At 39.0% G+C, this 13889-nt stretch overlaps 1 protein-coding gene across 5 annotated transcripts in view; it reads right to left on the reverse strand.

The window, feature by feature from the left end:
• Ryr2 (ryanodine receptor 2) overlaps window positions 1-13889 on the reverse strand; it is a 737098-nt gene that overhangs the window by 43969 nt on the left and 679240 nt on the right. For all 5 annotated transcript variants that reach the window (XM_045151997.1, XM_045151996.1, XM_045151994.1 and 2 more), the window contains 4 exons: window positions 13272-13352; window positions 12167-12255; window positions 9782-9910; window positions 874-978 (listed from right to left, as the gene is read on the reverse strand). In XM_045151997.1, coding sequence (XP_045007932.1) covers window positions 874-978; window positions 9782-9910; window positions 12167-12255; window positions 13272-13352 — 404 coding nt within the window. The remainder of the gene's footprint in view (window positions 1-873; window positions 979-9781; window positions 9911-12166; window positions 12256-13271; window positions 13353-13889) is intronic.

Below are 13889 nucleotides of genomic sequence, written 5' to 3' on the forward strand. Positions count from 1 at the left end.
GGGTTTTGTTTACTTGTTTTCTTTTGTCTCTGATCTTTATACCACAAAAACTATTAGACATAGGGATGTTGTATATAAAAGTCACTAAGCATAGACCGAGTCCCTGGAAATGCAGGATGTGCTTACATGTATGTGACAACACTGTATCTTGTGCAAACTAAGTAAAACTATCCTTTAACACTTTTCATTCAAAAAATTGCACATACGGTCATGTAGCTAAATGTCTGAACTTCTGGAATGGATGACTCTGTCTGTCACCTGTGCACAACTGCTAATCTGCATTGAATGATAAAAGTAATGGATATGTACAATGTTAAAAACTTTTCTCCCCACACATCTTTAGTCTCTGATTGAACAGATCCATTAATGAGAAAACAAGAATTTGACATTTCAACAGATTTTCCAAATTGACATTAAAGCTGTGGAAAGTCTGTCTTTATGTGTTTTTTCTTAGAACTATTATCTCCTTGACATACAGGAAGTTAAATGTCCTGGTAATGGGTGAATACAATTTTTTCTTATATATGATCCTATCTTCCTTTAGTAAATTTATCACAGATCACAAATCCCTTTTTAATATTCATAATGGGGAAGGAAATTCCAAGAGGAAAAACCAGGGGAAAAGCTTAGGAAGTCAAGAAATATATAATTTAGAGATACTCCAGGTCTAGCAATCCTTTGATATCCTTAGTTCCCAGATTTTAATGATGATTCTTAGCTTCTGTAAAGTATTTTTTTATTGAAGGTTTTCTGATACACAGCAAAAGATACAAAGGGAAGAGAGATGAAGGAGATAATATCCAAACAAATAAAAGCATTTTAAAGTGTTAACAGTCTAGTGTTTGTTGATTCAAGCAGTAGCTATTAAATTACCTGAGAGAGCTTCATTTGCATGTGGGCAAACACATGGAGGAAACCCACGACTGCATCCCACAGCCTGCTGTGTGCCAAGCTTTGCTGATTCCCAGTGCAGGGGCCCTGCAGTATAAATGCACAACAATCATCCCTGATCATTGTATCTGCCAAAGCGGACTTGGGAAAATACCAAAAGAAAATTTGACTCTGAGTTTACATATCTTATTGCTAGCATGTTATCTGAAAAGATATAAATACATAATGAAAGAAAGAAATATAGCAGTGATAATGGTGCTCGGGATAGATAAGCATGTTTTTCTTAGGAATGTTTAAGATGCCCCTCAAAAAGTTTCCCAAGGATTATGTTCTGCTTCTATATGAATAGCACAATGCTGGCAAAACCCACTGGTGAGTCATTACACTTTCTCCTGGCATTTTCCTCCTTAGAGGAAAAGGAGAAGTTTGAGTGTTTTGGCTGTTTGGTCAAATCAATCAATAGTCACGACCATGTGTAAAAGAACATGATATCATGCTTAAGATGGCATTATTCTTAGGATGTCTAACTAGTAATCTGGACAAAGTATGTCTGGACAAAGACAACAAATAACCTCTAGTTTTCTTTCTTTTTCTATTTTGCTGGGGATAGGGGCTTTTTTGGACACAGGATTTCATGGTAGCCCAGGCTGCCCTGGAACTTACTCTGTAGCTCCTGGCTGGCCGGGAACTCCCTGCAGTCCTCCCACATCAGCCTTCCAAGTGCTGGGATTAAAGGCATTCACCACCATGCCCAGCTCTCTCTAACATTTGTAATTTTATAACTATTTGACAAATGGAAGCCAGATGTGGTAGCACATGCTTTTAACCACAGCAGAGGTAGGAGGATTATGGTGTAACCATTGAGATTTTCTAAAGATTAATACTTGACCATTAACTACATAAATATAGAACTCAAGGCAATGGAATCAATTACAAATACTTGGAAAGCCATTGCTGGAATACATTTATTGGGCTCATAAACTAATTTAAAGCATGTCATTATATGTTGGGAGCTATCAACCAAACCCTGGCCATGTTAACAGAGACTGCCATATAGCAAGTTAAGTTTTTACTTCCTCACCTAATACTCAACTACCACAAACAAAGACTGTCACATAGCAAGTTAAGTTTCTACTTCCTCACCTAATATTCAACTACCAGAAACAATGGGATCGTACACCTGGCCAAACATTCCCCCATCCTGCCGGTAGCTAATGAAGAAACAAAGGCATTGCAGTTTAACCAGTAACTCTGTGATCTTTGCCCTAACTATGTCCCCTTCCCCCTACAACTCCTTGCCCTGACCACGTCCCCTTTCCCCTACAACCCTATATAAACCTACATGTAAGAATAAACTCTCGAGGTCATGACAAACACCTAACATGGTCTCCTTCTTGTATCTGTTTGTCTTTCACCCAGATTAGCTTCTCCTTGAGTCCTTGTTCAACTCCCCGCTGGCTGGCGCAAGTGGCGCCCAAGGTACAAAGTGTGACCTGGGTGTCGCTCGAGCGGACGGCCATCCCAGCCATAAGACCGCCACCTCATCAGAGGGGTGAGTGAAGGTCTGCATAGAGGTCACTACAGGCAATATACCTGTAATGCAGACCTGCACTGCGATCAACATAGAAAAGCCCGCCTGCGAAACTGATCCATTTGACGTAAGTGACGAATTTTAGGCAGTTAAAGTAAAGACTATTGAGTCATTTTTTTTTCAAGGCACAAGAACTGTGTGACTTCCTTTTTGCACTTCTCTTCCTCCTTTTACTTTCGGTCGGTGCCATTGCGTGGAATTGCAACATAGCGACAGGGCAACTGAAGCCTCTTGGCCAGGGCTACCCTCTGGCATTGGCTGAAGCCCCTAGCTCCCTGTGCGAATCCCAACAGCCCGTTTGGGTGTTGGCAAAGACCTCCTATCTAGCCTCTCTTCCTATCAACAATATTGGGTACGCAACAGCCAGTAAATGCTCTTAGAGCAGCTGCCAGCTCTTAAAATTGTGGTCAGGCTCACGGTAGGTCTACCAGGGAACCCCCCCCGTGCCAGTTCTCCGACCAGGAATGTTGCCCTTTGGTCTTGCCGTTTCTCCTCCTTCCTTTTCTATCATGCGACAGACCCTAAGTAAGCAGGAACTTTTTATCCGGGGACTTAAAGACTCCCTCAAGACTCATGGGACAAGAGTTAAGAAAAAAGATCTCGCTAATTTTTTTAATGCCCACCACTTCAAAGGAGGCCTTCCCCTCTTGTAAAAAAGAAGGGAGTAGATGTTGGAAACTATGAACCAAACCTCAGCCATGTTAACAGAGACTGCCATATAGCAAGTTAAGTTTTTACTTCCTCACCTAATACTCAACTACCACAAAAAAGACTGCCATATAGCAAGTTAAGTTTCTACTTCCTCACCTAATATTCAACTACCAGAAACAATGGGATCTTACACCTGGCCAAACATTCCCCCATCCTGCCGGTAGTTAATGAAGAAACAAAGGCATTGCAGTTTAACCAGTAACACTGTGATCTTTGCCCTAACTATATCCCTTTCCCCCTACAACTCCTTGCCCTGACCACGTCCCCTTTCCCCTACAACCCTATGTAAACCTACATGTAAGAATAAACTCTCGAGGTCATGACAAACACCTAGCATGGTCTCCTTCTGGTGTCTGTTTGTCTTTCACCCAGGTTAGCTTCTCCTTGAGTCCTTGTTCAACTCCCCGCTGGCCGGGGCAGAATATATGAAACAAAATAATACTGACCTATGTGCATGTGTTGAAGCTCTCAGGGACCCAGGGAGTCCACAATAATTTTTTTGTGAATGTTTGCATAATGGTGGAATCTAAAATTTCTAAGAGGACAAGTATTATAATTAATTATGAAATATCTTCCACAATTTCATGTTTTTGAGCACTTTTTCCTCAGCTGGTAGCACTCTTTGAGGGGTATGGAACTTTTGGGGCACAGGTCGTGACAAACACCTAGCATGGTCTCCTTCTGGTGTCTGTTTGTCTTTCACCCAAGTTAGCTTCTCCATGAGTCCTTGTTCAACTCCTCGCTGGCCGGGGCAATTGTAGACTTAAATTCATTGTAAGAAATTTCCGAGTAACCTCTAAGTAGGAGCCTAGCTATTTAGTTAATTATATATTATATACAACATATACTTAGTTTATTAAATGCATATATATCTTAATTATAGGAACACAATAAAGAATTTCTCCCATCTTGAGTGATAGGTACAATGCTGAACCACATTCAGACTGACTATCTGATCAATAGCAGGCAATCGATTGAATTCTCAAATCATTTTCTCAAACTGAATTTACCAATTGCTCCAATAAAGCGCAATTAATTTTAATGTCCCTGAGTTGGCCTTTTGACAAACTTAACTTTTCCCTCTAGGCATACCCTTTTGAAGAAATCTTCAATGGATTTAGGGAGTATATATTGTTTAGAAAAAATGTTTTGACAGAGGGCAATTTCTGTTGTTGCTTTCCACTGAAAACTTCTACCATCATTCAAAGGTTTGTAAATACACTTAATCATCAACCATAAAACCAATAAAAGAGACCTTTTTAGAAGTACTAAAGATACTGTTTTAATATTTTCCATGCTAGGCATCTAATCTGAGCCTTACACATGGTAGGTAGCACTCTACCATTAAACTACATCCTTAGCCCATTTATTATTTTTCTTACTTTTCAGACAATATTTTGCCATGTAGCTCAGGCTGTCCTCAAACTCATGCTCTTCCTACATAGGCCTTCCAAGTGCTAGGATTACAGATATGCACCTCCATGCCCTAGACATTATGTATATCTCACTGATTCAATTGTTTCTTTACACAAATGCCTCATAGAAAGTTTAGAGATGATATTAAAACCTTTTAGAATCTACTCCAGAACCAACTGCTTCTGAGAGCTGAAAACAAATTTGAAGTGAATGTCTGCCTACTGAGGTATCCAGTGCTTGTAGCATGGAAAACTTTTGCTAAGTGTGGGAAGGCAGGGTGCTCTTTTAAAGAGGCAAGGGAAAATGATACTTTCGCTTTGTTTGTGTATGTGAGAAGTTCAGAACACAATCTTGAGTGTTGTTCCTCAGGCACTGTCCACCTTTTGATAAAGCATTAATTATTTATTTGAGAGAGAGAGAGAGTGAGAGGCAGATTAGAAAGAGAATGGACACACCATGGCCTCCAACTACTGCAAACGAACTCCAGATGCATGTGCTGCCTTGTATGCATGTTTGACATTTTGTGCTTGTGTCACCTTAGGATCTGGCTTATGTGGGACCTAAAGAGTTGAACATGAATCATTAGACTTCACAGGCAAGTGCCTTAATGGCCAAGCCATCTCTCTAGCCCTGTAATTTCTTTAAACACAGTGAAACCATGACTGTAACTTTCTTCATTACTCATTTCTCCTCTGCATTTCCTGATCTGTGCTTTGATATCTATCCTATCATGTTTTTGCTGGAGCTCACCATTTTCCCTCTTAACTTCCCTACTTGAAAGACTGGCAGATGGTATGCCAGTTCCACCTAAGTCTCCCTACACAAGCTCCTAGATCCTATTTTCCATACTTTTGCAGATTTACTCTGATCTCTCTTTTTAATGTTGTCATTATTATTAACAACACATTTCATATGGATACATCATGTGTTAGTACCCTGTTTTCCCTCATCCCTGCCCCCATTCCATTGGGGGCACTCCTCAGTGGGCATGCAGGTATTCCCTATGGGGCTGAGGCTTACGCAGTATAGGAAGTGCAGTCCTGTCCACCTTTTCTTAAGATAGAGTCTCTCATTGCCTGGCTAGCTGGCAGGTGAGCCCCAGGGATCCTTTTGTCTGCCTTGCCAGTGCTGAGATTATAAAAATATACCGTGTCTGGTCTTTTTTTTTTTTTTTTTTTTTTTTTTTGAAGCATGGTCTCACTCTAGTTCAGGCTGACCTAGAACTCATGAATTCATTCTGCAGTTCAAACTGGTCTCAAACTCATTGCAATCCTACTTCAGCCTCCCAAAAGCTGGAATTAAAGACCCTAGCTATCATGCCCAGCTATGCCTGGTTTTTAATGTGGGTTCTTGGAATTTTTTCATTAAAACTTGGGTTGTCATTTTATACATGACTTTTGGATTCTCTTTTGGTTTTAGACCTTCTCTTTATATACTGTACAGTTAGTAAAAAGAATACTGAAAAATGTATATGCAATGCTTCAAAGTAAGTCATTACATAATCAGCTGAAGGCAATGAGGTCTTTTGTTTGTTATCTCTCTCCTTATGCATGTGTGCATACAGATATGCTTGTAGGCACACAGAGGCCAGAGGAGAACACTGAATGTCTGTCCTCTATTGTACATTTCTATGAGACAAATCTCTTTCTGAACATGGTACTACATTTCTTGGTGATTCTCTATTCTCTGGGCCACCAAGATTGGGACTACAGACATGTGCTACAGCTGCTTATGTGGGTCCTAGGGAATCGGCTTTGGGTAGTCTCAGACCCTCTCATGCTTGAAGCAAGTGCTGTTACCTGCTCTGCCATCTCTCCAGCTTAACAATAAGGTTTTATTCACAGCATCTTCATTTATTAGAAAATACAACAATAAAGCAAGCTTCTCCTAAATGCTACTCCCTAAATGGAATGTGGTAACTTGGACTAGATACTGTACTTGCCAAAGGGCACTGATGGGGGTAGAAACATGGCTCAGAGGGTAAGGGTTGGTTTGATGCCCAGCATCCATTTATATATATCAGCCTATAACCCCAAGTCTGAGGGGGCCAGAGATAAGAAGATAGGTCTGGCTCCCTAGTCAGCCAGTCTAACTGAAAAATAAGAAGTTTTAGGTTCCATGAGTAAGAGACTGTCTTTAAATAAGAAGAGAATAATGGAGGAGGACACATGGCAGCCTCTGTCTTCTGTACATATGCACACAAACATGCATACACCATATATACTATTCACAAACTCAAGCAAAGCAAACTTATGGAAAATGCACTGAGACTGAAACAAAGCCTTCAATTTAATTAACAGAATTGTATCAATGTTAATTTTGTAGTTCTGATAATATACTACATATTTAATAAAATCTCAACATTACAGAGCTGAGTGAATCATATAAGAAACTCTATACCATTTTCAACTTTTCTAAATATTTAAAATTACTTCAAAGTAAAAATATATTTATTGTATTGTACATATCAAAATTTATTAAGCTAAAGGAATGTGTCATATACAGGAATAACAAATTCAACTGAATAATGCACTACAGTAAGCCATATGACTACCTAGTAACTTTTGAAAAATTACAAAAAGGGCTAAAGAGAGGGGTCAGCAGTTAGGGTGCTTGCTAGCAAAGCCTAAGGACCTGGGTTCAGTTCTAATATATCCATTTAAAGCCAGATGCACAAAATGGCACATGCATCTGGAATTCATTTGCAGTGGCTACAGGCCCTGATACAGTCATTCTTTTTTTTCTCTCTCTCTCTCTCTCTCTATCTGCCTCTTGCTCTCTCAAATAAATAATTTTTTTTCTAGGTCCTAACTTACTCTCATTCTAGCTCAGGCTGACCTGGAATTCACTATGTAGTCTCAGGGTGGCCTTGAACTCATGGTGATCCTTCTACCTCTGCCTCCCAAGTGCTGGGATTAAAGACATGCGTCACCATGCCCAGCAAATAAAATATTTTTTTTAAATTTTTTTTTGTTCACTTTTTTTTATTTATTTATTTGAAAGCGACAGACATAGAGAGAAAGACAGATAGAGGGAGAGAGAGAGAATGGGCGCGCCAGGGCTTCCAGCCACTGCAAACGAACTTCAGACGTGTGCACCCCCTTGTGCATCTGGCTAACGTGGGACCTGGGGAACCGAGCCTTGAACCGGGGTCCTTAGGCTTCACAGGCAAGTGCTTAACCACTAAGCCATCTCTCCAGCCCTAAAATATATTTTTTAAAAATGTTCCACAGCAACATCTTAATACTTCACACAGTATGATCTCAGTGTATACTTCTACCTTTAAATAAATCTCAGAATTTCCTTTATTTTAGGCTGCAAGAAATGATCACTACAGACTGAGAAAGTGTGCTTCACTCAGAGGATAGAAGATCTTCTATTATTTCTTCAAATTCCACAGGCAGTGAATTTACCAGGGTAGTGGCTATGACCATGTTGTATTAGGCCTGGTATGCACAAGGATACTAAGGTAATAATGAAAGACAGGACTGAAAGGAATGCACTTTCACTCAATTTTAAAATAAATGTATTAGAATTATCTGGTGTGAGTTTCCCATGTTGAAAAGAAGAAATAAGGATGCTTTTCCCTACTCAGGAAAACATTACTGTACAGTAAGAGCCCTCTAAGACACAAAATACAAAACAGGAGAGAGGTCAGCACTAGGGGAGCCCCTATTTCCCCTAACAGTGCTAATCAAGATCAGCTTCCAGGGCCTATAATCACTATGAAGGGCTCTCGTGATGTAAAATATTTCCCCAGCCTTTCTTCCCCTCACAAGCCCAAGGGAAGAAATTGAATAAAACTTAAAAAAAATATGAGATTAAATATGAAGTTTAAGAGGACTTATGAGATGATTCAGTGGGTAAGTGCTTACTGCAAAAACATGAGGACCTGAGTTTAAGATCCCAGCACACATGGACAAAATCCGGCATGGTGACAGGCACCTATAATCCCAGCACTGGGGAGTTGGAGGTAGGAGGATCCCTGGGACTTCCTGACTAAATTGTCTAGCCAATCCAGGGAGTCCCAGGTTGAGTGGAGAGACCTTGTCTCATAAAAATAAGGCAGAGAAGCAACAGAAGAAAATACCTTATGTTGGCCTCTGGCCTCTATATGTACACATGCATGCATATATACTCACATAAGCCCAAACACATATATATACACACATCATGCATGTCATATTTACACAAACCATAAAATTTTTCAAAAAAATCTAGCCTAAGGAAACTATAAAATAAATCAATGCAAAGTGGCAAGGTATATACTTTATAGTATTTAGAATTTTACCTATGATACACACACACACACACACACACACACACACACACACACACATACACACACACAGTTTTTAAGCACTATTTTGTTTCCTCACTGTTATTGGAATAATTTGAGTAGTTATTTAATTGCCCACCCTCTCTTTCTCCTTCCTTTACTCTTTTCTTCTGTAATAATTATGGAGTGCTTAACACATATTCCAGACCCTGAAAATACAAATGATCAAAAATCATGCTTCATGCCTCTGAGGTGTTAATTATATCTCAATATGACAAAAGTCCACAATTTTATTCTGTGTAAATGTACATTTCAGCCTAATATTTTAGTGTGGACACTGGTGAAGAAACAATGAAAGAAGTAAAGAAGCCAGGCATGGTGGCACACACCTTTAATTCCAGCACTCAGGAGGCAGAGGTAGGAGGACCATAGTGAGTTCTAGGCCACCCTCAGACTACATAGTGAATTCCAGGTCAGCCTGGGCTAAAGTGAGACCCTACCTTGAAAAACAAAAACAAAAAAAAATAAAGGAGAGATATGGAAAACAGATATGCTTCAATTTTTCATACAATTCAATAGTAATTGATTGAATTCATTTTTATTATTGTTATTATTTATTCTTGGGTTTGAAAGACTGAACCTAGAGCCGCATACACACTCAGCAAGCACTCAAGTCCTGCCCTACTAAGCTATAATCTTTTGTCTTCTTTTAACTTTTTATATTTGAGATTAAGTACATCTCGCTAAATTGTCAGACAGGCAGTCTGCAGCCTAGACAGGCTTCTGCATCACACTCTGAGGGGCTGGAGCATAGGCCTGTGTCACCAGGTGCAGTTCAGCTGACTTTTCAAAATGTGTATTTCTTCAAATAGCGGATATCATTTAGCATTTACCTGAATATACTCTGTAAGGGTGTTAAAGACTTGTTTGGCTACTTGGATAGCTTTGGAGAAGTTGCGTTGTCCTTGTTCATCAATGACATCTTTCCCAGAATAATACCAATAGAAATCACTAATTGATTCCTGGAAAATGGAGACAATGCTGTTAAGGGACATGGTCTTTGTAGTCATGGAGTCTATAAGGGACAGGTATTTTATTTATTTTTTTAATACAGTAGCAAAAAACAAACAAACAAGCTGCAATATGTACCATTCACCAATGATTTTCCCAGAATACTCTAGAAGGAAACCTCTTCCCTAGATAAAAATAACTGGATAAAATTCAGTAAGCAGAAAACTTAGTTTCAAGAACACATTTCATGTGAAAACATAAAGAAGGCCAGAAGAAGAATGATACAAGAAAGCAGGAGTTGGGGTGGGGAGGAGAATTAAGTAAAACAAACTATGTTTGAAAGTGCCATAAAAATACCTAAGAGTTCATATACAAATTAAAAATAATGTTACCCTTGCTCCTTGTTTCCCTCCCTTTTCTCTTTGTTCCCCCTCTCTCTCTACTTGCAAATAATAACCTGAAACTACTTTTTTAATTTCATTTTTTGTCTTTTCAAGGTAGGGTCACACTCTAGCCCAGACAAACCTGTAACTCACTATGCAGCCTCAGGCTGGCCTTGAACTCAAAATGATCTTCCTACCTTAGCCTCAGAAGTACTTAGATTAAAGGCGTGTGCCACCATACCTGGCCTAAAACTATTTTTTTAAGGGCTGGAGAGATTGCTCAGTAGTTAAGGTTCTTGCTTGCAAAGCTTAATTGCCCAGGTTCAGTTGCCCAGTACCCATATAAAGCTAGATGTACAAAGTGGCACATAACTGGAGTCTGTTTGCAGTGGGAAGAGGCCCTGGCACATGCCCTTTCTCCACCCCCGTTCTCTTCTTGCAAATAAATGAATAAAATTATTTTTAAAAATTACACCTAGCTCTGATGGCTATCAGTATGTATCCTCCTTAGTGTAAGAATTAGTGAACACTGATATGTACACATTAACACTGATACATCATCCACTGAGCAGAGTCAGATGTTTACAATGGGAGCATAGAAGCAGACTCATAGTGGAATAGTGTTCTGAGTCTACAGATATCTGTACTCCTTTTTCTTCAGTGAAGCCAGGAGTAATGCCCTGGTGTTCCAAGATTTGGTAGATGCCCTCAAACTTCAATAGGCAAGGACTTTTCAATACTGACTTTATTTTGATGAGATTCTCACTGACTGAATATACTATTTAGTTGAGTTTATAAGCTACATTTGAATTTTATTATACATGTTTTAAGAACACAATTATACTTTCATCAGTATTCCCTGATATATTTGCTTGAAAATGGACTCCTTCCCCATTAAGCTTAAGAAAAAAGGAGTAAGGCACAAAAGAAAAGAAAGACCAAAATACTTTTACATTCCCAAAGAAAGATGGGTTGGACCTGGCGATGCAGGCAGCCCTATGACCTATTTGGGAGGATGAGACACAATGATTACAATGCCTTCCTGGGATAAAAAGTGAATTCAAGATCAGGTTCAGCCTCTGATACTAGAAAATAAACAAGCATGTAGAAAAAGTTGAAAGTTAATTTCTAGATGGTTTTTCATTATGCCATCTGACATTTTCATTATTCCATCTGACAAGTAAACGTTGTATAGAGGGCTGGAGAGACTACTTAGATGTCAAGGCACTTGCCTATGAAGCCAAAATGCCCAGGTTCAATTCCCCAGGACACATACAAGCAAGATGCATAGGTTTCACATGAATATGAAATTCATTTGCAGTGGCTAGAGTGACCATTCTTTATCTATTTGACTCTCTCTCTCTCTCAAATTAATAAAAATGAAAAAAAAGTTGAATAGAGCTTTCATTATCAAAGAACCCTACACCTTCAAATCCAAATTGGTATCATAGGTATTTTTAAGCAAAAGAGTGTTAATATGAACATTAAAATCAGTGCAAATATTAAGACAACTAGAAAATTAAACTTAGGCTGTCAAACAGGGTAATATTTGGAATGGCTCTATTTCCTATTCCAGGGAATAATTCAAATACTTTTCTCCAATTTATGTTTCAACCACAGAAGCAGGAACAGAGCTAAAAAGTGCTTTTCAAACTGGAAATGAATCTAATATACAATAAAAGCAGGTGTATAGCAAATTAACAGTGAGCAGTGTAAGAAACAGGATCAAGGTAGAGACAGCTATAGTTTGCTCTAACAATGATGGAAAGATTTTATCAAGACAAATCATTCCACAAAATCATGTCTAGCCACCAACTCCAGCATACTTAAACCTGGCAGGCAATCCCGGACTAAGCTTATTGATGGCATGCAAAGTTGTATTACCTGAACTCTAAGGAGGTAGTCCACGGTGGAGATGATGATGTTCACAGTTGTATTGTTGCCAGTCTGAGTTCTCAGGTAATTTTGAAAATCTACATAAGACCAATATTTTATAAAATGTGTGATAAAAATTGCAAAATAAGTCAAGCTATACAAATATTCCCAAAGTGCATGATGTTATCTATAGCAAAATCATGGTGGCTAAGCATATTAGTTTTTCTGGTGTCTGAATATGGCAATCACTTATATCCTCTAAGAAAAGGAGGGTGACCAATTATAAGAGAGTCCACCTAGGATACATAAGGCCCTAGATTCAATCACCAGCAGTGCATGAAACAAAAGTGAGTGATCATCTTTCAAATATATCTATAGTTGCTTCAAAGAATATCAAAGTTCAGTTCTGGTTATTGATGTTGCTAACACCTACTTACTTATTCCACATTCTAAACTTCTGGGAATGGGAATGTGACTGAGAGGTTTCCAGCCTTGAGAATGTACAGTGGAATTACTTATTCAGTAATCACCTTTCCATAGAACTGCATAGAGTGCTAGAGAAACAATGTGCAATTTTGATACAATTCTTGCCTTCTTGGATGTACAAGCTGGTATGGAGCTGTATATATACAACATGAATGGAAATGCATAATGAAGTGTACACTCAAGGTAAAGAAAACCACTACAAAAGAAATAGATGACTATATTACTCTAAAGATATCTAACTTTATTACTACTTTTAATCTTTCATATCACTTCTTTTCTCTAACATAATAATCATTAACAGTAAAGTTTAGCCAGACCTGGTGGTACACACTTGTAATCACAGTACTTGGGAATCAGAGGAAGGAGGATTGTTGTAGCTTTAAGGCCAGCATGGTCTACATGCCAAGTTCCAGGCCAGGCAAGGCTACATAGCAAAAGCCTCTCCCAAAATTCCCTCACCCTTTGCCAAAAAAGGGATAATAATCAAATGAAAAGGTTATGCAAAGCCTTTCAAAACAGCAATTCATTCTGTAAAAAGTGGCCCAGCACCCAGTGATTGTAGAATAATGCTAAGTAACGGCTGACTGTCCTTCTTCGCTGCCAGCAGCCAGAGCTAGGGTGCACACACCTGAGCTGTGTCCCTCACAAAGCAGCTGCAGGAACCGGAAGAGATCACACGTGAATTCATCATCCTGCAGGACTTTCTCTCCTGTGGGAAGGGCAAAGGGATGAATAGGACCCATCAGCAGATGCCCTCCTCCTTCTTGCCCCCATAGACAGCACTTGCATTTCCAGATAGCATTGTTCTGCACCCAAAACATTCTCAATTTCAAGCCACTCTTCTATCTGAAGCTCCTAGGATCATGCACTTGGCAGATAGATGTACTTTTTCTTTGTCAGAAAAGAACATGTGAACCTTAAAACTCAGATTTTTCTCTGTTAAAAGAAGCAGCAAGGGTTTGGCAACATTTTACAAAAAACCTTAAGGTTGAAACCTTCTTTTATTCCCTGTCTTATTTTTCTTCTTGTTTTGTGACTACTGAGGATCTCCACATCTCTTATAAATATATGACTTGCTCCCTTCCCAGGGTATGACTACATGACTCAATGCAAAAACCACCAAAAGTTTCTTTTATTAAAGAATAAAGGGTTTTCACAGAAAATGGAAATATTTGTTAACATGCTTTAATTACCCCCCCCCCCAACTTGTCAACTAAAAAGAATGTCAAGACTTCAGGTGTCTCAA

This window comes from Jaculus jaculus, chromosome 6 (genome assembly GCF_020740685.1).
Source record: "Jaculus jaculus isolate mJacJac1 chromosome 6, mJacJac1.mat.Y.cur, whole genome shotgun sequence".
Classification (NCBI taxonomy): Eukaryota; Metazoa; Chordata; class Mammalia; order Rodentia; family Dipodidae; genus Jaculus; species Jaculus jaculus.